Genomic DNA, 27137 nt, shown 5'->3' on the forward strand with positions numbered 1-27137 from the left:
CACGGCCCATTCTGGGGCGTCACATAGGGTAATGAGCGAACAGCCAATCATGGGCAGACACGACGCACACTGTGGTGTATATAAGCAGTGCGGATTACTGGCTTGGTCTCTTTTCCCTCTGGGAGAGGGTAGTAAACGTGTCGCTGCAGAAGGAACCTAGTGTGTCCGCGTGTCTTCTTCCTGGCGAGATGACTATGCGGGCTACACCTACTCCATATAGAATTATTGTGTATTTAGAAGGTTGTTTTTTTCCTCTGCATCCTGGTAATTGTAAAGGGCTTGCTTCTAGTGAGTTTGTAATCATTAGAAATTTAAAATTTTCTTTAAATACCTTTAAAAATGGCTAATAGCCTTACATTATGTAAAAATTGTTTTCTCTCTGCTTCAGTACTAGAAGCTAAGATTTTGAATTTTTCAGTGTATGTTGTTTACTATCTAGTCCCTCTAAAAAGAAATTTTACTACCTTTGCTCTTACACCACAAGCTTTAAAAATTTTGGAGTAGTTGTTGCTCCAGGAAAGTTTCAGAGGCAATATCTTTTTCAATATTTGGGATATCAGTTACATCATAGAAAAAGTGTGGTACACAAAATTCAAGAAAGAAAAAGATGATTTGATTGCTTCAAATTATTTTCAAAAGCTTCCAGGATATGTTAATTGGCTAAGACCTCACCTTAAGCTCACCACAAAAGGACTTAAGCTTTTGTTAAATGTTCTCAAGGTGGATGCAAATTAACTGGGGAGAGACAAAGAAAGTAGAGGAAGCTTCTGTAATCAATTATTGTCAATTGTAATCAATTGCAATCAAATGTTCGTTATTGTTACTCTATGTGCCCACAGCAATTCTTTGGCAAAAGAGAATATTAATGTGGATTCATCTTTTCTCATCTCCAAGTAAAGTTTTAACATCCTATTATGAAGCTGTTATGGTGTTAATAAAGAATTATAGGATAAAATCATGAAAGTATTTTGGAAAAAATGTCTTAAAAACTTGATGAGACATCTATTCCTTGTTTCAAACAATAATTCAATTAGATATTGCAGAATACTGATTCATATTTAGCCAATTCATAGTTAAACTTTTTAGGCAAAATTGATAATTATTATCCAAAAGACAAATTGTTAAAATTTGCTTATATACATGCTTTTACATTTCCTATGAATTTATTTATGCAGCCCATAAAGAATACATCTATAGCCCTTCTATGGGAGAAAATTATATGTGATTGGATTATATGTTTATTCTCGTGAGTTTCCCTCTATTTCAGAACAAATAATTAAATTGCGTGCTGAAGCCACTATTTAGAAATGTTGAAAAACGAAGCTTTAATTTGTATACTGATAGCCCATATATACGTATACATACATATATATGTATACATATATATATATGTACATATATGTGTGTGTACATATATACACACATACATATATACATATACACACACACACACACACACACACACACACACACACACATATATATATATATCAGGGTTTACAACTGCTTAAAATTTTTCCTTTTTAGATACTGCTAATTCTCAAAATCTGCAATTGTTTATGCATATACAACTCAAGAGAAAGTACTGTCCCTTTAAAGGACTGTCTTTGGACATTTAAGAACTTATCCTAGAATGCCTGGATAAGACCCCTTAAGGCAATAACACACCCGATTTGTATCCCAGGTAGACTATAGGCCATACACAAGAACAATTGGTCATATAATCTCATTCTTTACATCATCAAAATAGTAATGAGATAATAATTTGTTATTTTTAGATAATGTGCGTGTCAAATTGTAGAGACTTGTTCTAAATGTCCTCAGTTTCTACCTGTACTACCTGTGTTAATTCTTAAGAATTTATACTTAATCAATTATTGCAAATGGATACTCATATTTCTGATATTAGAAAAATAAAATACGCACACGTGACTATTAATACCTCTTCAGGCTTTCTAATAATAACTGCCTTAACAGGAAAAGCAACTAAAAATGTAATTGCTTACTGCCTATATTATTTTTCTATGCTTGGTGTTCTTAATCAGATTAAAACAAGTAATGGAACTGGCTATTACAGTCAAGCATTTGAGATGTTTTGTCAATAATATAATGTTATCCATATTACTGGGATTCCTTATAATTCTCAGAGGCAAAGAATTATTAAACATGTGCATGGCACTCTGAAAAACTGGCCTTTTAAAAAACAAAAAAGGGAGGATTATATCCCCATGCACATTATTTAAATCACGCATTTTATTTTTAAAATTTTAAAATTTGGATGCCAAGGAACTCTTTGCTGAGTGTCTATAGCATCCTAAAACTAGGCATCCTCATGTCTAGGTGAAACGGAAGGATCCACTTATTGCATATGGCATGATCCTGATCAGGTATTTAATATGGGGAAAAGGGCATGTTTGTGTTTTTTTCCACAGAATGCTGCAGGAGCTTGCTAGCTGCCAGAGAAATTGGTGTGACATGCTGACACAAAGGATAACGAGGACCTGTAAGCTTGCTGAATGCCCTGAGAATGATGACAGGAAAGCTGTACTGGGTGTATGTTCTTGACCCAACTTTGCTTGCCTATGTCACAGATTAAACAAACTGCCTTGCTTCAAGCTTTTAGACTTTGTGAGACAGAGAACATAGAAAAATTAATCAAAAGGAGGAGTTATAATGACTCTTTTATTTCCTATAATATGACTAGTTATTCTGACACAATCATGGACTGGTCTAGAATTAAATCCAATATTGGAGATTCCAATTATGAAGATAGCTAGAAATCTTTATCAGCCACCTTACCTGGCTCTTACCACTATTTCCTGAGTAACAGTTCTTTTGTTGATTTTCAAAGCCACCTCCCCCACACCTGGAAGCCAGAGCTTGGGCCTGATGGTTGCTAATTTGCAACTTTATTGAGTGCTTGGGACATCTCACAGACAAAGTTAATCCTGCTGCTTTTAAACTTCTGACTTGGTATTTCAAGCAGATCAGTTACCAACATGTAGGCTCAACTTCAGAAAAGCTCAGATGTGGCAGTTATTCATCTTGATGAAGAAAAGCATTAAGTGCATATTGTAGCTTTGGTCTGTATGGGAAAAACGTGTGCTATGAGGGCCTGCAGCCAAAGACTGGCAACTAGACCTGGCATAGAGGGGGATGGGTCCCCTCCCTTTATATACTCAGACTCCTAAGTAAACACTGGACCTTGATCAGAAATTTTGTCTTGGTCTCATTATTCTTCTCTCACCATCCTACCCTTGTAGCCCCATCTTTCTTTTCGGGAACCCAAGTAACCCATAGCCGCTGGCAGCTACAAGTTGGTACTTCAAAAAGATGAACTGAGCAACCCTGAAATAAACTAACCCAAAGTGAGTCCTAAATTAATATTAGCCATAAAGCACAGAATACCCATGATGCACCCACCGACCAAAGAAGTTAAACAAGAACAAAGGCCCAAGTGAGGATGCCTGAATCACAAAATAGTCATAAGAGGCAGAGAAGGGAGGGAAGTGGGTGGGGGGTGGGGGGGGAATGGGAGGCAGGATCAGATGTGCTGAAAGACAAGAAACCCAGAGGGCCAGGAGAATGAATAGAAATCTTGTTTTGGAAGTTTCAGAGACCTGAAACAGGCAACACTTCCAGGAGTCATGTAATGTTCCTATACACCTATGACAAACACTAAGAAAAAAAATCAGGAAAGCAATCACATTCAAAATAGCCTGAGTAAAAATATTCTGAAATAAACCTAATCAAGAAAATGAAAAAGCTCTCTGATGAAAACTGTAAAACCCTAAATAAATGTCAAAAACTGAAGATAATACAAAATAGAGAGACCTTCAGGTATGTGTACTGATAGGATTAAGTTTAAAAAAAACAGTTGACAGTCTTAAAGCCTGCCAAGATATCTGCAGCACACAGGGCAACACTTAAGGGACCCTCCCAAACAACCTCAACAGCTAGGAATCCTGAGGAGCCCAGCAGACTCAGACCCACCCCGACCACCACCCCCACTGGAGTTACAACCCCTTTCTGGTCTGTGTCTTCCTCAGGAGAAGATAATCAGCTTATCTGTTCCTCTGAAGATCCCACATTCTGAAGGCCTACCAAGAGATCTGCTGCAGCAAGGCCAACAGATCACCTGAGAGCAAGTCCCTCTAAAGACACCACAATCTGAAGGCCTCCCAGGAGGTCTAATACAGCCAGGGCCACAGGCCTCCCAGGAAACCTGCAACAACCCAGGGACACAAGAGGCAGGCTCCAGACAGAGATACCCAGACCACCTAACATAAGAGATAACCAGATGGCAAGGGGCAAGCACAAGACCATAAGCAGGAGAAGCCAATATACTTTGGCATCATTACAACCCAGTTCTCCCATCACAGCAAGCCATGGATACATCAAAAAGTGGACCTAAAATCCTATTTCATGAAGATCATAAGAGCCCTTTAAGGAGGATATAAATAACTCACTGAAAGAAATAAAGAAAAACACAGGTAAACAGGTAGAAGCCCTTAAAGAAGAAACAAATTCCTTAAATACTGGAAAACACAATTAAACATGTGAAGGAATTGATAAAGTAGTCCAAGACCTAAAAGTGGAAGTAGAAACAATAAAGAAAACATAAATGGAGGCAACACTGAAAATGGAAAACTTTTGCTTGAAACTTTTATTGAATATTAGGATGGCAACTCCAGCTTGGTTTTTGGAACCAATTGCTTGGAAGACTTTTTTCCAGCCTTTTAGTTGAGGCAATGTCTGTCTTTGTTTATTGAAGTGTGTGTGTGTGTGTTTTTTTTTTTTGTATGCAGCAAAATATTGGAGCCTTTTGGGAATCTAGTCTGTTAGCTCATGTCTTATTAGGAAATAAAGATGCCAGCAACAACAACAGAATACAAGAGATAGAAGAGAGAATCTCAGGTGAAGAAGATATTGACACAACACTCAAAATCCAAAACATAAAAAAACTCCTAACCCAAAACATCCAGGGAATCCAGGACACAATGAAAAGACCAAATCTAAGAATAATAGAAACAGAGGAGAATGAAAATTCCCAGGTTGAGGGACCCAAAAACATTTTCAACAAAATCATAGAAGCAAACTTCACCAACCTAAAGAAAGACATGGCCATAAACATACATGAAGCCTATAGAACACAAAATAGATTAAGCCAGAAAAGAAAATCCTCTCCTCACATAACAATCAAAACACTAAATGCACAAAACAAAAAAAGAATATTAAAAGCTGTAAAGGAAAAAGGCCAAGTAAAATATAAACGCAGACCTATCAAAATTATACCAAAATTCTCACCAGAGACCCTAAAAGCCAGAAGTGCCAGGACAGAAATTCCAGCCCACACTACTACAACCCAGCAAAACTCTCAATAATCATACATGGAGAAACCAAAGTACTCTAGGACAAAACCAAATTTAACACTATCTACCAGTCCAGGTCTATGGAGGGATTCTAGAAAGAAAACTCCAACACAATGAGGGTACCTGCACCAAAGAGAAAATAAGATAGTAATCATCTCACAACAAAACCAAAAGGAGAGAACCACATACCTTTCCATAAGGTCATGTGCCTTTCTATAAGGCAAAGGACATATTCAATAGGAAAAGCTGGCGCCCTACAGATTGGGCATAAGTCTTCACTAACCCCTCATCTGATAGAGGGCTAATATCCAAAATATATAAAGAACTCAAGAAGGTAACCTCCAAAAAACCAAATAATCCAATCAAAATATGAGGATAGAACTAAACACAGAATTCACAACACAGGAATCCTGAATGGATGAGAAGCACTTAAAGAAAAGTTCAAAGTCTTCAGTCATCAGGGAAATGTAAATTAAAATGACCCTGAGATTCTACTACACCAATCAGAATGGCTAGGATCAAAAACTCAGGTGACAGCACATGCTGGTGGGATTGCAAACTGATACCACCACTCTGGAAATCAATCTGGGTTTTCCTCAGAAACTGGAAATAGAGCTACCTGAAGACAAGGCTATACCACTTTTGGGCATATACCCAAAAGATGTCCCACCATGCCACAGGGGCACATGTTCCACTATGTTCATAGTGGCCTTATTTATGATATCCAGAAGATGGAAATAACCCAGATGTCACACAATGGAAGGATACTGTTAATGTGGTTCATTGACACAATTGAATACTATTCAGCTATTAAAAACCAGGACATTGTAAGTTTCACAGGCAAATGGATGGAAATAGAAAATAGTTCCATCCTCATTAAGGTACCTAAGACCCAAAAGGACATGAAATGTTATGTACTCACTAACAATTGGATATTAGTCAAATAAGTACAGAATACTTAGGATACAGTCCACAGAACTCAAGAAGGTTAACAAGTGGAAGGGCCCAAGTGAGGATGCCTCAATACCATTTGTGAGGGAGAATACAATCACAGGGGACAGACAGAGGGAGGGACTTGGATAGGAGAGGAGACAAAAAGGGGAAAGGGGGAACATGATCAGGTATTTCAGTGTGTGGCGGGACAGGAGTGAAGCCCTGAGGGCCAGCAGAATGACTGGAAACAAGCAACCTGGTTAGATGGGAGGTTGGGGGGACCCCTCTAGAATGTACCAGAAACCAGGTAGGTGAGAGACTCTCAGGACTCAAAGGGAGGGACCTTAGATGAAATGTCCAACAATGGAGAGAGGGAACTTATAGAGTCCACCTCTAGCAGAAAGACAGGGCATCAAGTGGAGGGTTGGGGTTGCCATTCCACAGTGAAAAATCTCTGACCCAGAGAACCGTAGGGACAAAAATGGAAAAGGGCCTGAGGGAAAGGAGGTGCAGTGACAGGCACAAATTGGGATCCAACTAAAGGGGAGGTTCCAAGGCCTTACACTATTAGTGATGCTATGGTGTGCTTACAGACGGGAGCCTAGCATAGCTGCCCTCTAAGACACCTTAGAAGCAGCTTACCGAGACAGATGCAGATACTTACACCCAACTAATGGACTTTACTCAGGGACCCCTTGTGGTTGAATTAGGGACAGGCTTGAAGAAGTTTAGGAGGAGAGCAGCCCCATAGGAAGACCTGCTGTCTCAACTGGACCCTAAGATATCTCATATACTGAACCACCAGCCCACTAGCATGTACTAGCTGAGTTAAAATAGCATTTAGAGGCTGAAGGTAGTGGCATAACCTATAGTATTCGCACTTGGGAGACAGAGGCATGTGACTATGAGTTCAAGGCCATCCTGGTCTGCAGAGTGAGTTTCCAAACAATCAAGCCACAGCACTTGGTTCCAGTATTTTATTTGTGTCTAGTATGTACACTGTTCTCAGAATTCCTTTTGTCAATGAAATAAAGATCAGAGTTTTCCAAGAAAAAGAAAGAAAACAGGTATCCTATCAAGAAAAATCTACAGATTCAATGTAATCCCAATAAAATGCTAGGGCTATTCTCAACATAAGTAGGAAAACAAACAAAAAAACAAGAAAAAAAAAAAAAAACAACAGAAAACCAAACAACCCCCCCCCCAAACTCTCTTAAAACTCACCTGGAAGTATAAAATACTCTACATGGCCCAAACAATCTTGAATAAAAAGTATTCTCCTGAAGGTATCACAATACATGATTTCAAGTTATACTAAAGAGTCATAGTAATAGTAACATTCTGCTGACGCAGAAACAGACACATAATCAATGCAAGATTAAAAAGAAATGGTGCAAATGTAAGTTCATGCTCTACAGACAAAGATGCCAAAAACATTTTAGACAAGGCATCCTTAATAAACTGTGTTGGAAAACTGGATATTTACATGCAGAAGACTGAAACTAGACCCTGCTTTCTAACCTTGCTTGAGGGAGGGAAGGAAAGAAAGAAGAAAAAGGAGAGACACAAAGAGCTTGGAGAAGAGCACAGGAGAACACACAAGGATCAAGAAGCAGAAAAGGCACTAAATACACAGATTCAAGAAAGGACTTTGTAAAGATGATTCTGGTTACTCAGGAAATAATGTCAACAATCAACAAATGGGACCTCTTATAATTAAAAATTTGCACATCAAAGGAAACTATTGAACAAAGAGATAATCTAAAGAATGGGAAAAGATTTTGTCTGCTATGCATCTGATAGAAGATTAATATTTATAATGTTCAAAGAACTAAAATTCAAAAAACAACCCAATTAAATAGACCTTGCTTTAAAGCAGAATTCTTAAAAGAAATACAAATCAATATCCTTAGCCACTGAGAAGATACTAATTAAAACTCCTGTGAGATCCATCTTATCCCAGTCAAAAATAGCTTTTATCAAAAAATCAAAAACTATGATGAGAATATGAATAAAGGAACCCTTTATTCACTTTTGATGGGAATACAGACTGGTATAACCTTGTGTGGATGTTTCTAAATGATCTGCCATATGACCAAGCTATATCATTCCTGGGAATATCTAAAGGAATGAATACCTGGCTACAGAGAAACTTATATATCCAAACTCATTGTCACTCTATTCACAATAGCCAGGCAATGGAAGCAACTTGGATGACTATCAACTGACAAGCAGAGAATACACTTTGGAATTTTATTCAGGTGCAAAAATTAATTAGTTAATTAATCAATCATGAAATTTTCAGATAAAAAGATTGATCTAGAAAATACCACATATTAAATGAAGTAATAAGGACCTGAACAGAAAAACTCCCCATGGTCTCTCTCAGGATTCTACCTTTGAGTTCTTAGACTATGCAAACTTTTAGAATGGGTCCATTAGTGGAAGTGGAACAATAAATAAATAAATGGAGGGGAGAGTAGTAGAAAACATATTCTATGAAAGTTGAGAGAAAAAATACTAAGGATGTTTGAAAAGGTTTTTTACATTGGGAATGAATCAGAGATTACAGGAGAAGATATGAGGAAAGGATAATCAAAAGCAATGGGAAAAAAAAAAACTCCATAAAGCTTACTACTATTTGTTATTTTAAGTCGATTTATTAAAAAACATAATTCAAAAAATTTTGAACATAAGTCCATATGCGGGGAGGGGGGAACAATTTATGCCCTGGAATCCAGAAGTTACTCAATAATATCCCTAGTGTGATTCCTTCCCCTTCCTCTCTCTCACTAGGGACGAATCACAAGGCTTTATGTATACTAGGACGTGCTCTAGCAATAAGACCATGAAAAAAGTTGTTCCTTACAATGTTCAGTAAGCATCCACATTGAGAGCATTTGCTGCTTTATTAGAGGACACATCTTCCCCAGCTTCTAAAGTTCTTCTTTTAGAGTTTGAGAACAAGAACATGCACACATATTTTTAATTTGTGCATTTTATATACACACATATATACAAATTAAATAATATGAAGCCTTTTAAGAATATTTACCTTTGTGCATTCTTCCATTTCATGTTCAAACATTGCATTAAAAACTGGAGATCGAGCTATAACAAGAATAAGCATCATTACTCAATGCACAGACTTACTTTTAAAATGTTTTATTATCCAAAGGAAAAGGTACCTGCAAGCACAGACTTATGAGCTTTGAATTCTTTTCCTCTCACAAAAAAGCAGCAATCTGTAAATCTTGTGTTTTCCCAGAGATTACCTAAGTCTTCTGCTAGTCGACACTGTGGCACCTTCAAAGTGTTTGTATTTGTATGTCCTGATACATTCACTGAATCTTGGACCACACTCACCTAATAAAGAAGACAACAAGGAAACATTTTCATACAGCATTGTCAATCATTTGTTACTATATATACATTTTATTTATTAAATTTAAGACATTCTGATTAATTCAATGTACCTAATACCTAGTAATCCCAAATCCTAATACCCTCAAAACATATTTAATGATATGAGTAAGAGAAATAGCCTAGGGGGAACTAAGATATAACCTAAATCTTATTCAGTGGTAACACTGTATGTAAATAAATAGCTTATCAATCAATTAGAAAGTTTATTTATTACAATCACAAAATTCTTTCTTACTAGAAATTCCACAGCATCATCAGATTTACGGAGTTGACATTTTTATGAAGGAATTTTCTTTTTTTTTCACTTATACTGCACACCTACTAACATTTCAATTTTATTATATGTACAACTTTCATAATTTTCAAAGACATACAACTATTATTATATAAAAATTAGAAACTTGGAAGTAGAGAAATGGCTGAGGACTCAGGTAAGAGTCCAGCCTGCCATTCTAAAGGAATGGGTTCCAGAACCACCAACACAGCAGTTCTCAACCATTTTTAACTCCATGGGATCCAACAATTTTTTCTGACCTTCATGGGCACCAGTCAGTCAGTGGTATAGAGACACAGATGCAAAACACCCACACACATAATAAAATAAAGTAAATATAAAAAGAAAATTCCTATACATTTCAAAAACAGTAGAATTGATTCAAATATCTGCTAAAATTGATCTAAAATTTTAAATTAAATTAAGTAAAAGACACACTTAAGAAAAAGAATTCCTACTGTAATTTTTAAAGTTCATGAAATTTTCTAGAAAGTCAAACGTGAGTTCAATACAAATATACTTTAGTTCAATTTGCATATATTTTATTTATCTGTGAAACATTAAGTAAGAATTGGGATAACTGTGACACTGCTTTTATGTAAATCTCCCATTAAAAAATCACTGTTTACTAAATCAAATCTTCATACCATCTTTAAAAGAAAGCACTCCATTATATTACTTTGGAAATTTCACATTACAATGAACAGCAACATAAAAGAAACACTTCAACTAACAAACCAAATAGTTCAGAGTAAATGAACAATTTTTAAAATGTAAACTGCATGTGCTATATTAGTTATGCTCTTGAGTACTAAATATTGGGAATGGGATCATTTTTTACAAAGCAGTAGACAAATGAATTGATTTTTTGAGAATGTAATTTAAGGGTACACACTGAGCTTGAGAGGTGACTCAGTCGGCAAACTGTCTGCTGTGCAAACTTAAGATCTGGTTTGATCTCCAGTACCCAAGTGAAAAAAGTATATTTTACAGCAGCAAGTGTAATCATAACACTGGGAAGGCCAAAGGAGGAGGATCCAGGTTCAGTAAGGAGCCCTGTCTCAAACAAAACAAAACACCATGCAGGAAACATGTATTACAATAAACCATGCAGAAAATGAAAATGTGTAACAGATAAGCTGGAGCATATTATTAACATGCATATACATGGTCCTGTTTAAAAGGTTTAGAGACCTGATACACTAGTATATAAAAATGTGTTTCACATTTGTTACTACACACATATGAGAAAAAGCTAGACAAGATTTAGATTGGAAGTATACGTGGCATAGAGGTAATTTGATCCATTCACTCACTCTATCTTATAGACAGTTCAAACTGGTATCCTTAGGTAAATAAAGCAATGTAAATCACATGAATAGTCTATACCAGAAAAGGCTCCATATACCTCCAGATTCCTAAGGTCTTTATACTACATGTTATTTTTAATATGTAAAATTACCTTATACTACTACCTTTAACAATTATGAACAAAAGTATTTATTACAATAATCTTATTTTCTAAATATGGGGACCAAGATATTATGTACGTAAAACCATACACAAAGGTTCTATCTTAAGACTTCCATAATTAAAAGTATCTAAAATTCTGGTAACTTCAAAGAGAAAAAATGGTCCACTGATCTTCATTGCCCTATTTTACTATTTATCAAAAAACAATGATACACAAATGAAATATGCTGATATAAATACATACTCTATTTAGCAATCATTTTTAACATATACTGTATTTTAGCTGCTTATATTAATAACTTCTCTTGAAATTTTTAAGCAGAAAGAACTGGATTGTTTAATTATCTGTATAAATTATACAGTAGTTATAAAAATATGGTCACAATTTATATAAGAAAAGATTTCTTAAATTCTACGTGTTGTTTATAATTCAATATAACATTTGTTTGTTTGCATGCATGCATGTATGTATGTGTGAACTGCAAATGCACAAGTGTCATACCATCAATGAGAAGTTTGAGGAGTCAGTTCTCTCCTTCCTTTGTTTCTGAGGTTGAATCTGGCTTGTTATCATGTTATTTCTAGCTAGATCATAAGTCTCAGTCTGATTCGTCTCAGCCTCTCATTTACTGGGAGTATAGGCGTATGCCACCACAACTGCCTTTTTATGTGTTTCTGGTCATCAAGGATGTACGTGGCAAGTGCTTTTACCCACTGAATTATCTCCCTGGGCCCCACGCTAACACGCTAACACATTTAATATAAAAACTTAGCAGAAGGCACACAATCATATATAAAATAAGTATATAAAAGAATTAGAAAACAGAGACATTATCATTGTGGTAGTGATGTACAGCTATATTCTTTATAAGCAATCATAATGTAAAGGACTTGTAATCCTTGCATATCTATCTAGTGCTATCAAAGCAACCACACATTTCAATTCCAATAGAAATTAATGACCTAAATAAAGTTGAGAAGTGATGGGTTCTCACGGTTTTGATATCTATAATTTGAAATGATAAAAACATCGAGAACAGATAATGAACAACTTTATGGAACCTAGAAAGAAAATTCAGGAAGAAGGCTGAGATTCTCTACTGACTTAACACAGGACAATTCTCTTTTTAAACTTGCCAATGGTTCACCCTAAGAACACAGCTCATAATGAAGATGGACATTTGAGGGGAATAACTGAATATGAATCTAGTTCACAAATCTAGTTCTTCTTTTCTGCTTTGAATGAACAGTACTTGTTCTAACTTTTAAAAACCTGAATCCTGTACAACTATCCTGAAAGGGAGCTGTTTCTAAACCCGTACAGTATTACAATGTTGTCATAAGAATCAATTACTTGTTTAACCTCTAGACTGACTCCAAATGGCAGATGCCTTTAAAAGTCCAGTTTTGTATATCTCCTAAATAAGGGAGATAGTAAGAGCTTGGGGGTTTCAAGATCCCATTTTAGAAGTTCTGGTCATAGCAACAGGGTAGTCAACTTTTCATTTCTCACAGCTGTGAGTTCAGAAAATAAAACCCATCTTCTACATATTATCATATGTATTAAACAGACCTTATCAAAGAGACCTTATCAAATAGGATTTTTTTTTATGTGTCCTTAGGAAAAAATGAGTTCAGCTTTATCAAAAGCTTCTCATTTATTTTAACTATATGTTTCTCAAGGAATGTCATAGATCTGTAGACTATCAATAATATTTAAAAAATTTTTAAGGTTTCAAAATATGAGTGACTCTCACTAGTATTCTATTTCTCCAATTTATTCTTAATTCCTGTTTGTGCATTATTTTGGAGAAAGGAAACAGAGCTGTTTACATTGTTAAGAGATTTTTCACCTAATGCTTGCCACTACAAAGACTGCAAGACTAAGCTATGTCTTGCACAAAAAGAGTAGCACCCAGCTGCCTTACCTGTCTACAGCACCACTTGCAGTGGAGGGGGAGGTGCCAGTTCTTTAGGGAGGGCAGTGCAATGCTTCCACCTCTTCTGCAAGCAGTGTTGGAGATGCTGTAGAATGAAGGGCATCCATGAGAGGAGTGGAAGGAATGATGGAGGGCACAAAGAATGTCAATTAAAGATGATTTTGCCCATCTATACTAAAAAGATAGTGCCCAAGAGATAATTTCTGGGCTAGTGAAAAGCACATTTCAAGATCTAAAAATGGGATTACCTTAAAAACACGTCATAAATAAGTTTTATGGGTCACTAGAATGTGTTATTTAGCATATTGATAACATAACACACATACTTGAATAATCTTAAAATTAATTTCAGCCTTAATTCTGAATTTATTAATTGTCTAGGTTCCAGTACATACACCCAGAAAAACACCTATTAACAAACATTATTTCAGTTCTATAATGCAGATTATTTTCTAAAAAAAGGTTAAATAACTAGTCAAAACTACAGGCCATTTTGTTTGATTGTGTTTTCAGCTCAAATAATGTTTAAGGACCATTACATTCTAAGATGACATTTAAAAAAAAAAAAACTAACATTTTCAAATTAAGATCAATTCTAAAATTCTGCAAGAATCTAGATTAAAGGCCAAAATTTAAACAGTATAACTTCTATTTAAAATACTACTTAAATGCCTGATTACTACAAACAAATGTTTCAAGTTTTAGCCCCTTGAAATGATAAGAAAACAATCCAATAATTTTATTTATAACAAATGAATTATGCAGTTCATTTATATATGTATTTTTCTGGTCATATTTTAATTACTATACATACTTAAGAATGATACAATACAATGATACAGAGTTTGTAATTTTTAAGTTTTTTATACATTGATTACAGAGACTAAAGCTACTTCAGTAGCTAAGGAAGTTACTATATTCATCTATTCACATTAACTTGCTGAAGTATATATTGTTTATATATATGATAGTTTAAGAAATTCATCTGCTACTTTAAGTATATCAATAAAATTGTACTAGAAACACTATTACCCTTTAATTTACTCCAAAAGTTGAATTTCATGATTTTATATAACTAAAACTACCCAAAGATAAAAATGACATAAGCAAACCTAAACCTAAACTCAGCACAAGTCATAAGAGTAAATTCCTGGCAGAGGAAATACAATTTTCAAAATATGATTTATTATGAATATAAATTAAGCATATATTCTTATGCCTATATATATGTGCACATAATTAAGATATCAGAATTGTTTTTTAGAATATTAACACAGATTTGACTACATTAATCCAATAGCTTGAGGACCAGAAGGCTTCCCAATGTTTTCCACATGAGTTTTCATTCAAACTATAAACTGTGCGTAATAAAGTTGTATCAGATTAATCTATAAAGCTGGCTATGTCAGCATTATTCAAAACAAAGAAAATATTAAACAAACACAATGATATATATTTAGTATGTGGTAGTATAGCTATGCAAATAACTAGATGGCAAAAATATAAAACACCATGTTGATTTATAAGATAATTTTAGTCAGATTTTTCTAAAAATGAACTTACAAAAGAAACCTTGTAAAATAAACCAATCATTTTCATTTTAAAATTATACTCTGTATTAATCTAGTTCGCACTTTTTTCCACATCGATAAACAAACCATGGAGTTATGTATTAATAAAAACATACTTACCTCACAGAATAATGTAAGCTTGTCATCTGGAAGGAGACCATTAGCTTCATCAAGCAAAAAATCCCTTCTAATGAATTTTTTAAATCCCCAGTCCTTCCCCTGTACAAATCGATATGCTCTTTGGCTTTCTGGTGGAAAACAGAGGTTTAAATCAAACAAGAATCAAAGATAATTTTTCTCTTAATGGTAAAGAAATATAGATGTATAGAATATAGCTAGAATATTCACTATGATGTATGAGCTACAAGTATAAAAAAGGCATCTGAAGAAATGTGTCAAGGAGAATTAAACCATTTCATTGTTCCTCAAAATTTGGCCACAGTCACTGAACTTAAATTAAGACTTCTGAATCTCAAAAAAAAAAAAAAAAAAAAAAAAGACTTCTGAATCTCTTAAGCCATCAAATCCCCTAAAGGGAAAGGACACACATAGATACACATGCACACATTCTCATTCACATGTACACACACACACACTGTTGCCTGTAAATAATAAATTCAAATCATATTGATATTGGCATAACAGTCATCATGTAACGTCAAAACTTTGTTAAAAAATATCTCATTTGGCCGGGCAGTGGTGGTGCATGCCTTTAATCCCAGCACTTGGGAGGCAGAGGCAGGCAGATTTCTGAGTTCGAAGCCAGCCTGGTCTACAGAGTGAGTTCCAGGACAGCTAGGGCTACACAGAGAAACCCTGTCTCGAAAAACCAAAAACCAAACCAAACCAAAACAAAACTAATTTCTTGTTTCTCCCCTTAAAACCAAATGCTCTAATTCCTTAAGAAATCCCTTAAGCACTCCTAGCAAATATATCCTATTGATTTAAGTTTGCTGAATTATAGAAAACCTCAAGTTGGTGAGAATGTTAAAAGGCTCCTTCATATTCCCAGGATTTTATATATAATCTCATGAAATAAATGTCCATACATAAAAGCCCCCCCCAAAAGTTTTTTGTATAATTTGTAAAAGATGTTAATAAATGTCTAAGATGTTTCAAACATTTAGAACTACTCAACTGTATGTTATGAAATACACAAGTTTCTCAACATTATCTATATAATCAGCATAGAACCTTAACTGAAATACTCTATTTTAAATGATATATAAGAAAATGTAAAAATTAATAACTGTACATATAATGTAGTTACTCAGTTCTTTGATTCATTTCTAAGAACATATTTACAATTTAGTGTGGCAGTTCATAGGTTATAACCCCATTAAACACATTGTAAATATTCTAACATTCTTCTCTAATGCAGCTCTGAAGTAAAGAATTTTCACTGAAATTAAAAGGTTCTGACCACGAGAAAATTTCTTTTTCTTTCATTCATTATAAAAAAAAAAGTCTAGTGACAAAATATGAGGCCACTCCATTTCTTTGTAAGGTCCAGCAAAAAGGCAAGGGAGAGGAGTCATTTTCCTGACGACACATACCAGGAACCCTCCTTTTAGCAGCAATTACTTTTCCAAGTGGCAAGTGGAGCATCATTTTAGGACACGAAGCAGTTAAGTTTTAATATTATTGTAACTACTTATACATACCTATGGAGCTAAAACATAGGAAACAACTAAGCTAGAGTGTGAAATGTGAAATTAAATAATGGGCAGAGACAAATATTTTGGACTAAGGATTAAGAGAGGACAATAATCTCAGACTTTTCCAGGTAAAGTATGAAGAGAAAATTTCATCTAGTTTACCAATCACTTACCCATTGCTTTTGTTTCTTCCCTTTTAGCATTGAGAAGAGAGAATTTGAATTTAGCTCGAACCTCACTTTTTGGACAGCTGACTAGAAGCAAATATAAGGACAAATAGTCTTTACTTTCATCATCTAATCCCTTTGGGTTTATCCTCAGGCACCTAAAATAAAACAGTAAGTTATTTATAGTAATTTAGTATTTGGCATAAACAAAAAGGCAGACAATACTGAAATTACCTACAAATTAATATCACAACAGCACTTCTGAAATAACCCCATAGTTTTTTACATTTCTCCAACATTTCTCCACTGTGTTAGGAATTAATTACTAATTTAATGTAAAATTATACTAATAACCATAAGACCAACAATAACAATAAACACAAAGTTAACAAGAAAATAAGAGTAAAAAATATAATGTGTTTACCATTTCATTTTATCATTTGGGCCAGAAGAAAATGTTGAACTCTTTAATACTTCACCCATTTCTTCTCGACAAAAACTGAAGTTGTTAATAGTCCACATGTAGGAAAATTTCACTACTTTAACCTACGAAATGAGAAAACCATTTTTATACTCATGGCTTAATCTTGTCACAAATCAAATATTCACTCTAATGAGAGTGATGAAGCCAAATTGCTTTACAACTTTACAGTTATACTTGTCATCATTAGAAAATGTATGTGACAAGCAGGAAATGCATTTTAAATTGCATGTACCTGTGTGTAACACCAGCTTTCTGCAACAGGACTAGTAGACATATCTCCAGGCAGAGGTGGAGTAGGTTCCCGAGACATTGCCACCTTATTACAGTCTTAAGATTCATATAGTATCCCACAAACTTGAATAATTTAGCTACAAACAAAGAAATTGAATTTATTGATCAATCTTTGAGAAAATCAGGAAGAAAGATTACATTTAAAGTTGGGGAAATTAGTATTAAAATAAGATTTTGAAAGAGTACATGAAGTATTTAAATAATTTTAGAATTTTTTTCATAAATAAATTCATAAACATCTGTCAATCTAAATCTGAAATGCAAACCAGCTTAATATTTACATAAGGCTATTTTTCAAAATATCACAAATCAAAAATATCCATGTAGTATTATACCATACCACAGAAATAATGTCATCAATGTCTGGCTCATCTTCTACCATCACTTCTTGAAATACAAAGGGTCATAAGCCAAGTTCTCACTGTAACTTTGTGTCACCAATACCTGCCAGATTCTAGTTCTCACCAAAGAACACAGATGTCTACAAAAGCCTATAAATAACTCAGACCACCTGTTGTGTCCTAAGACTGTATCTGTGGCATAGTGTTTCCTTCAGAAATGTACTAAGTGATTTATTTCCCTTCTAGTTATCTATTCCTGATCCAAATAAATCAATTTGGATGAACAATTAGTAACCTATCTGGATGTCATGAACAGCATTGGTTTGAGATGATCTCTTTTCTCCGAGGTGTACTTTTCAAATCTCTGTCAAAATCAGTTAGTTGCAGTTGCATGAGAAAACATCAATACATTATAATAAGAGTTTTCATTGTTGGTGACTATGTCCTTTTCTTCAGTTCTCATCTTCCATCCTCCTATTGTCATTGTTGGTTTTGTTGAATACCCTAATATTCTGTAGGAATAATGAGAACCTACTTTTGATTTAAGAACTGATCAAGAACACCACATAAGTCTGATGGAGGGAAATACTTGGCAGAAGACGACAAATTCTTCAACTAAAAAAAGAGATTTCTCTCTAAAGGTATAGAACAGCAATGTAAAATAAGAAAATGAAGATTGAGTAAACCACTTGACATATTAAGAAAGAAATACACCTATAAAAGATAAGCCATCATATAAAACTATGAGTGAAGAAGTACTTTAAAAATTTTCAATACGGATAAGAAATAAGAGCCAGGAATCATGGCACAGACTTGGAGCCCCAGCCAGAGAGCAGAAGGATCACAGAAACACAGTCTGGTAAACAAGGCAAACTGAAGGAGATTCACTAGAGATAATGGACTAGCCTGGTTTACACATCAAATTCCTGCTGACTGTCTCAAAACAGAGAAAACAGAAGAGGAGGTAGAGAGGTAGAAACAGTTAAGGGGTTGGTAATGGTGATAGCGGAGCAGAAAAGAAGAAAATGGGGGGAAAGGAGAAGACAACAGGAGGAGGGGAAGAAGATGGAGGTGAGAACTGAAGAGAACAGTCACAAAAAATGAAAAATATTACCACAATATATAAAAGTTCTCCCACACAACTACAACTGATTCTTTTAACTTTAACATTTTATTGGTTCTTTCTTGGTGAATTTTACATCATGCACCCCAATCCCATTTATTTTCCTCTCCTTTCACACCTGCTCTTCACCCTTGTAACTTCTCCCCACACAGGGCAAAAAAAGTCTCATTGTGGAAGCTGGAGTTGAGTCACTGTTGAAACACAGAATACCCTTTTGTCCTTACTTCTCTGCTTGCAGATGTTCATTGCAGAGAATCTTGGTCTAGTACAGGCCTCTGACTTCTGTTACACTATCAATACTAGAACCTCACTAGGACTCTTCTTGGCTATCTTGTTGCCCTTTGTCATTTGGAGATCCTGTAGTTTTGGATCTGTTGGACTGGTTCCTTCATGCACTCTAATAGTTCATCAGTGGGGTAGATGTGGGGATAGGCCAATCCAAAGCCTTAGAGTTATCTGAGCTGGTCAGTGCACTAGCTTTCTGGCACCCACACAACCAGGGCAAGCTCTCCTGCCCTGTTTCAGCTGTCTCACCCAATGGTACTGCCAGCAAGCAGCAGAGCCAGTTCTCTGACTCTCATGCCCTTGAGGCTGGCTAATCCACACCCACACCATCAAGGCCAGCTCTAATGTGCTAATAACCAAGTGAGGCAGAAGGCCTGCTCTCTGGGATGCTGCAGCAAGCAAGGGAGAGGGCCAGTTCTCTCACTCTCATGCTCTAGGGCCAGCTCTCCCTTATTCCATAAGTGGTGGACAGACGAGGGAAACATGCCCTTAAACCAACTGATTTTTGACAACGATTTCTAAAGTATACACCAATGAAAATAAGACATCTCAACAATGTTGCTAGAAAAGCAACACATACACAGCAGAGGACTGCCTGGACTGTGTTCCATCAGAGATGATGCACCTAACCCTCAAGAGACTGGAGGCCCCAGGGAGTTTAGAGGTCAAGTGGGGTGTAGGGACATCCTCATGGAGACAGGGGTTGGGGAGGAGGTATGGGATGTGGAACAGTTAGAGGGTAGACTGAGGCAGTGGGGGGGGAGGTGTAGGGGGATAAAATCTAGAGTATAAAAAAATTTTCAAAAAAAAAAGCAAAATATCTATCAGCAGAAGAATGAAACTTGATCATTTCTTATCCTGCCAAAATAAGTATATAAAGTCTAAACGGAATCAAAGCCCTTAACCCACGACACTAATACAGCTACTGCAAAAATTAGAGAATACGGGTAAAAAGTAAGGAATTTTGAACAGGATTCAGGTCATTCAAGAATTATGATCAATAGAGGACAAATGAGACCTTATGAAACTAAAAAGAAGAATATATAAATAAATACAGAAAATCTTTGCTAGCTATACACCGTACATAGAATTAATGTTTTGAATATACAAAGAACTAAAAAAAGAATGGCTATGGAAATATATAGAAATCTTCAGTTTTCAAATGAAGAAATAAAAATAGCCAAGAAACCCTTAAAAGTGTTAAACATCCTTAGTTATCCATCAGAGAAATGCAGTTTAATCTCATTCCATAAAATAGTTACCATTAAGGGGGGAGGGGAGTAACAAGATGTTGGTCTGATGTGAATGCAGAGAAGAGACATATTTATACATTATTGGTGGGGATGAGACCTAGTATAGTCATTATGAAAATCAGTATGGGTTTTTTTCCAAAACTAAAAATAGAACAAATTATGACCCATGTTTACCATTCCTAGGCATATACTCAAAAAGTCTGTTCTAACACAGAGATACTTGTACATGCATGTTCCTTGCTGTTCTAGTCACAACAACTAGAGAATTAAATCACTTAACTATTGACCAACTTAATAAATAGATAATATCACTGGGCTAAATAGAAATAGAGAACATTATTCAGCTATAAAGAAAACTAAAATTTTCTGGAAAATGGACAATATTGGAAGATATCCTGAGTGAGGTAATCCAGGCCAGAAAGATAAATGCTTCGTGTTTTTTCAGACATGGATAATCTTCATGAATTTTCAGAGTGGTGTGTTCAAGTTAGAATATCTATAGAGATTAGAAAGTTAGGAAAGGGTCACTGGCAAGGGAAAAAAAAAATCTCTAACAGGGTTAGAAATGGGACAGAACATATATAGTATAAAAGCAGAAGGAAGAAATACTGGAAATTAAAAGACAGTAGGATTTAAACAGGAGATTGAGGGAATGAAGGACAGAGATGGTGGGAAGGGAAGACTAACTAAAACTAGTAAGTTATGAAGAAACCATACAGAAACCTATTATTTTTTTAGGCTAATTAAAGATAATTAAAATAATAGAATAGAGGCATTCATCATAAGTAGAATTCTGTCTCTCCCTAATGACCATGGGTTATTAAATGAAAAATCCCAGTAGCAGGTATAGAATACCACTCAGTGAGTTCTAGACAACACCTCAATGGCTCCCCAAACAATACAGGTCATTGTCACTGATGTTGGTTCTTTATCTGAACTACAAGGTTAGACCCTACCATTGAAATAAAGGCACCACACAGTTTGGAAGTAGAAATCACAAAAATCAAGTAGAAACTAAGCCAGAAGTTCCCTGCTGCTGGGTGGCTTTTATAGTACCAGATATTACTACTTATCAGACAGCTAAGGGAAAAGTCCTTAAGGTTCCAGCTGTGGCAATATAACACAGGCTGGCTTCACAATTCACTATCACCTTTCCTCAGCACAGACTGGCTTCACAATCACCATCACCTTTCCTCTCTTTCAAGGATTATATAAAGACTGTACTAGGTCTCATGACCACTCATAGTGTGTCTGTATTTCTCTACATCCACACCAGGCCAGCATCTAGTCCCTTTTTTCTTCCTTGGTGATAGCTTTTTAAAATCTTACACTTAAAATGTAAGTAATTGACAAGTGATTGAACACAAATTTGCCTGGCTTCAAACCCATGCTCCTTCCATAGAATATTGCTGCCTCTAAAAGATATAGAGATGCAACAGGCTGACTGTTTCAACTCTTAATTTTACAGATGACAACCAAAAGACACAGGCTAAATGAAATATCAGTTTTACAATGTTAAGTAGGTACTAGAATAAGGGACAAAGATGAGATCCTTGTACTTCAACTTCATTATTTCCAGCATTCTTTACCCATCTCTTTATTTTAAAAGAAGAAAATAATATATTCTATTAACCAATGTCATTCAGACCTTCCTATCTTTGTTCTTCAAATAAGACTGCATAAAAAAAAGAACATAACTAAAATAATATCAGTAAACAAAGGACTTCTTCCTTATTCTATGGACATATGATAGGGCCATGGCATGATAAATCTATTCTATGTAGTTTAACAACACACTGAACATCACAGCATAATTATACGGGTCACCATTGAATACCATGTATTTACTTGCATGGCCAAAGAGCAAATGTGGCTTGCTGCAGCCTAATATCCTGAGAATATAATTACTGCATAATGCTAGCCTAACAAAGTTTAAGAACTGAAAATACAGTATCTTCTGAATATGGACTGCTTCCATAATGTAGTAAAACTCAAGTTATACCAATACTAAGTGAAGGACTTGTCTGGATTCAGTTTAGAAATTTCAAGTGTGATATTTCCTCCTTTACTTATTAATAAACAATGAGTCTTACTGATATGAACATTTGTGAGATTTCCTATTTTACAGAAGCATCAGTATTAATCTCTGATATAGGTGAATACTAACATAACTACTTCTGTTTACTACAAAAATTTCCTAATATTTAGGAGAAAATAAAGTTCACGTCAAATAACCATGCACCTATCATTCCATTCCTTCTATCAAAAGTAAATATTGGCTTGAGACTGCTGATAACATTAAATAAAAATGAAGAGATTTATCAAGAAATCCCTAAACTTTACAGACAGGAGTTCACAGATGTAATAAATATATACACATATATGATAAAAAATAGTCGAGTAGTGACTCTAAATGTAATGAAAAATCTGGCAATAACAAGAAAACCCTCTCTAGTTAGTGGACTATAATGAAGAAAGAACTTACTCAGTTCAGTTATAAGTGATATGACATTTTAGCCAAGGTGTCAGGGCCTCCTTCATCAGTAACCAAGATATTATCAGCCCATGTTCTGAGAACAGTGTACCAGGATACTGCTACCAAAGAAAGCTTGTGAGCTTTATTCTAAAACAACTGTAGTTCTATCTTTAACTAGGTTGGTAACTCTGAAAGCCTGGCTTAAGGGCTTGCCTTTGTTCCACCTGTGTCCACACTTTGGGAATACATAAGTGGCATTCTGGACTCTAATAATAATTAAAACATTTAGAGCAAAGTCTATTTGCTGCAGTGACCTGCAAGGAATGGGAATGAATATAAGCAGTGGTCACACAGGACAAAGTTGGAAGAAGTAGTCTTAAAAAAAAAAAAAAAAAAAAAAAAAAAAAAGGTTGTAGTTTGGCTATAAAATACCTCTTTAACTCCAGTTTCAGGGGTTCTGCCACCCTCACACATACAAATATGCAGGCAAAACACTACTACACGTAAAACAAAAATAAATATTGAACACCAATTTTTTAAAAGCAGTGATAAAATGACTCTTAATCATTTTCTGCTATACTCATAGATCAGTATTTTGTTTAGTTACCATCAGGGAACCTTCCTTCTGAAGCAGATGGGAACAAATACAGAGACCTACAGCTAGACATTACACAGAGAATGAGAGATCTTGAAACACTCATCCCTAAATGGGAATGTCTCCATCAAAGGCATCCCCTCAGAGCTCAGGGAATCTCGTATACAGGAAGCAGAAAGAATGTAACAGCTAGAAGGGATGACAGATACTAAGCAAACAAGGCCCTCTAAAACAACATGTGCAAAGCTGATATGAAGTCACAGAACCTGAAACAGAATGCAAAAGGCCTAGAGAGGTCTGCACCAGATCTGCTTCATACATGTTATGGCTTCCAGTTTAGTGTTTTCATGGAATTCTTGAGTGTGCAAACAAGTAGATCTCTGACTCTTGTGCTCTCTTATTTCTGTTGATTGGTCTTGCCAACTTCAATGTTAAGATTTTTGCTTTATCTTTGTTGTGCTTGCTGGTTCTATGTCAGTTTGTCACAAGCTACAGTGACTGGAAAGAGAAGACCTTCAAATGAGAAATGCCTCACTAAGATCAGGCTACAGAAAGGCCTGTAGGGTACTTTCTTAATTAGTGACTGGTGAGGGAGGGCTCAACCCATCATAGCTGGTACTTCCTTGGATTGGTGGTCCTGGGTTCTATAAGAAAACAAGCCAAAACAACAGGATTACCAAAAGCCGTCCTGGTGAGGATACAGTATTGATTGTGTAGGAGAAGCTAGAGGCCTCAAACCAGACCAATGACTAACTGCAATGAACATTTGCAAGTAAATGTGGACAAATATACTGTGGGACACACTGTGACACACTATATCTTCCACAGCAAGATGTTTTCTATGCTCTGTTTTGTTTTGTTTTTAAATTTTTCTTATTTTTGTTTTGTATTTTCTTTTGGTGGAAAGGTTGCAAGGATAGGGCATGGATATGAAGGAATGGGCAGATGCATGGGATTGGGGTGCATGAATGTGAAACTCACAACGAATCAATAAAAAGTATAAAAAGAAAGGAAGGAAGGAACAAGTGAAGGAAGGAACAAAGGAATAAAGGAAAGAAAGAAGGAAAAAGGCCAAGCAACCCATTGGAAGTAAACCAGTAAGCAGCATTATTCCATGGCCTCTGCATCAGCTCCTGCCTTCAGGTTCCTGCCCTGATTTGAGTTCCTATCCTGACTTCAATAATAAACAGTAATATGGAAGTGTAAACCAAATAAACACCTTCCTCTAGAACTTGTTCTTTGGTCATGGTGTTTAATCACAGCAATAGAAACCCAAGCCAAGGCAGTTATATTTTATTATCTCTTAAAAGCATGTTCTTTTCTAATAAGTGACAGAATAGGATTGGACCCAGATGGGAGAAGTGGGATATAACTGGGAAGAATAGAGGGAGAGTAACCTGTAATCAAATTATATTATGTCAAAAAAGACTATTTTCAAAAAGAAAAAAAATAAAGTGTCCCCAAAGTAACAGCCAATTTACATATACTAGACTTTTTACATCATTTTGAGAACTTACTACATAAGCACTGCAACAAAGTAAAAACAAAAAGAACTACACAATCAACAAAACTAGGGGTTGGTTCTTAGAGGAAATCAAGAAGACAGATAAACCCTTAAGCCAGATTAAGCAGAGGGCACTGAGACAGTATCCAAATTAACAAAATCAGAAATGAAAAGGGAGACATAAAAACAGAAACTAAAGAAAGTCAAAAATCATGACAGCCTATGACAAAAGCCTATACTCAACAAAACTGGAAAATCTAGATGAAATGAATGATTTTCTAGACAGATACCAGGTACCAAAGTTAAATCAGGATGGGATAAACTATCTAAAGAGTCCCATAACCCCTAAAAAACAATAGAAGCAGTCATTTAAAGTCTCCCAACCAAAAAAATCCCAGGACCAGATGGTTTTAGTGCAGAATTCTATCAGATCTTCAAAGAGGACCTAGTACCAATACTCTTCAAACTATTCCACAAAATACAAATTAAAAGGCACACTAATTTGGTCTATAAAGCGATACTGGCATCTAAACCACACAAAGACACAATGGAACTTCAGACCAATTTCCCTCATGAATATTGATGCAAAAATACTTAACAAAATTCTCACAAATGTGGAATGCTAGGGCATCGAGGAAGGAGTGGGTGGGTGAGGGAGCTCTCTCATTGAATCAAAAGGGAGCAGGGATGGGATGGAGGTTTGCACAGAGAAAACAGGGAATGGGGATAACATCTGAAATGTAAATAAATAAAATAACCAATAAAAAAATACTTAAAAAAAAAAAGGATTTAGAAGCACTCTACTCAAAGGACACTCCAGATTACCCATATATCATAAAGACACATGTAGATTACCTGCATTCCCTTTGTCCAGCCCTGTTCTATCCCGGTCATCCTTATGCCACATAATGACTTGCCATGAACATCACTTCCTCTTAATCTCTCTTCCTCCCTTTGGGATTTCCCAGTGTTTAGCCTGTTCCCAAGAAAGCATCCTCCAGCATAGCACATGGCTGGAGAAATCCAGTAAACCCCCTTGGTTCACAAAATAACAAAGCAATAGCAGCTGCTTAACTGAGATCTTCAGTTGCTTATCCAGTCTTGAAACCCAGCTCAAAGGACACTTAACTTGTTCCAAGCAATTTGACCATTTCACTAAAGGCTATAGCTGACAAACAGATGAACCATAGGCTCCAACAGGGAACACAGATATCCCGACCCTGCTATGAATTAGCCTCCTCCTGAGCACTGCAATCACCCATGCTGAAAGAACATGTTGTATAAAACAGAAAGAAAAATTCAACCAGCTAACTACAAATACACAAATAAACACATGAAATACCAAAACAACATCTCCTCCAAAAAGTAAAAATCCCGTTAACATCCCCTATTGAAAATAACATGGAAAAGCTTCCAGATGCAGAATTCAAAAGAATGATTGTAACTATGGTTAAACAACTAAAAGAATACTAAGACAAAGAGATGAATGAAATAAGGAGGTCAGACCAAAACAGGAAAGTAGGCTTTGAATCTATGAAAACCCAAACTGAAATAATGCTTGAGCTGAAAATTTCAGTAAGTCAGTTAAAAACTCAACGGAAAGCCTCACCAACAGAAAGTCAGGGATGGAGGATGAAGCAGAGGAATTGGAACACCTGGTAAGCATCGAGTTTGAGAAAGAAAAAAAGTTACATGGAACAATCAAGAGAGGAAAAGTAATTCTCCACCACGTATTACAGTTAAATATTACAAATATTCTAGTACAAAAAGGTACTGAAAGCTGTGAGAAATGTCAAGACACATACAAAGGCAAGTCAATTAAAATATATTTCACAGAACTCTTTAAAACAAAAAGGGCCTAGAAAGATGTATTCCACCTTTCAGAAGTTTACAATTGTCAAAATGATTACTATGCTAAGCAAAACTGTCTATTAAAACTGAATAAGAAATAAACATTTTCCATAATAAACA

The 27137-nt window shown here is 35.5% G+C and overlaps 1 protein-coding gene across 17 annotated transcripts in view; it reads right to left on the bottom strand.

Annotated features, from left to right (window-relative positions):
- Spopl (speckle type BTB/POZ protein like) overlaps positions 1-27137 on the bottom strand; it is a 76234-nt gene that overhangs the window by 23591 nt on the left and 25506 nt on the right. For 11 of the 17 annotated variants that reach the window (XM_031369205.1, XM_031369202.1, XM_031369206.1 and 8 more), the window contains 6 exons: positions 17531-17666; positions 17239-17360; positions 16821-16972; positions 15110-15237; positions 9494-9671; positions 9361-9416 (listed from right to left, as the gene is read on the bottom strand). In XM_031369205.1, coding sequence (XP_031225065.1) covers positions 9361-9416; positions 9494-9671; positions 15110-15237; positions 16821-16972; positions 17239-17360; positions 17531-17608 — 714 coding nt within the window. In that variant the 5' untranslated portion in view covers positions 17609-17666. Of the gene's footprint in view, positions 1-9360; positions 9417-9493; positions 9672-13406; positions 13504-15109; positions 15238-16820; positions 16973-17238; positions 17361-17530; positions 17667-27137 lie in introns of those variants that run through there. The other 6 variants (XM_031369213.1, XM_031369210.1, XM_031369209.1 and 3 more) reach the window with 4 other exon arrangements.

Source organism: Mastomys coucha, unplaced genomic scaffold (assembly GCF_008632895.1).
Source record: "Mastomys coucha isolate ucsf_1 unplaced genomic scaffold, UCSF_Mcou_1 pScaffold15, whole genome shotgun sequence".
In the NCBI taxonomy this organism is placed as follows: domain Eukaryota; kingdom Metazoa; phylum Chordata; class Mammalia; order Rodentia; family Muridae; genus Mastomys; species Mastomys coucha.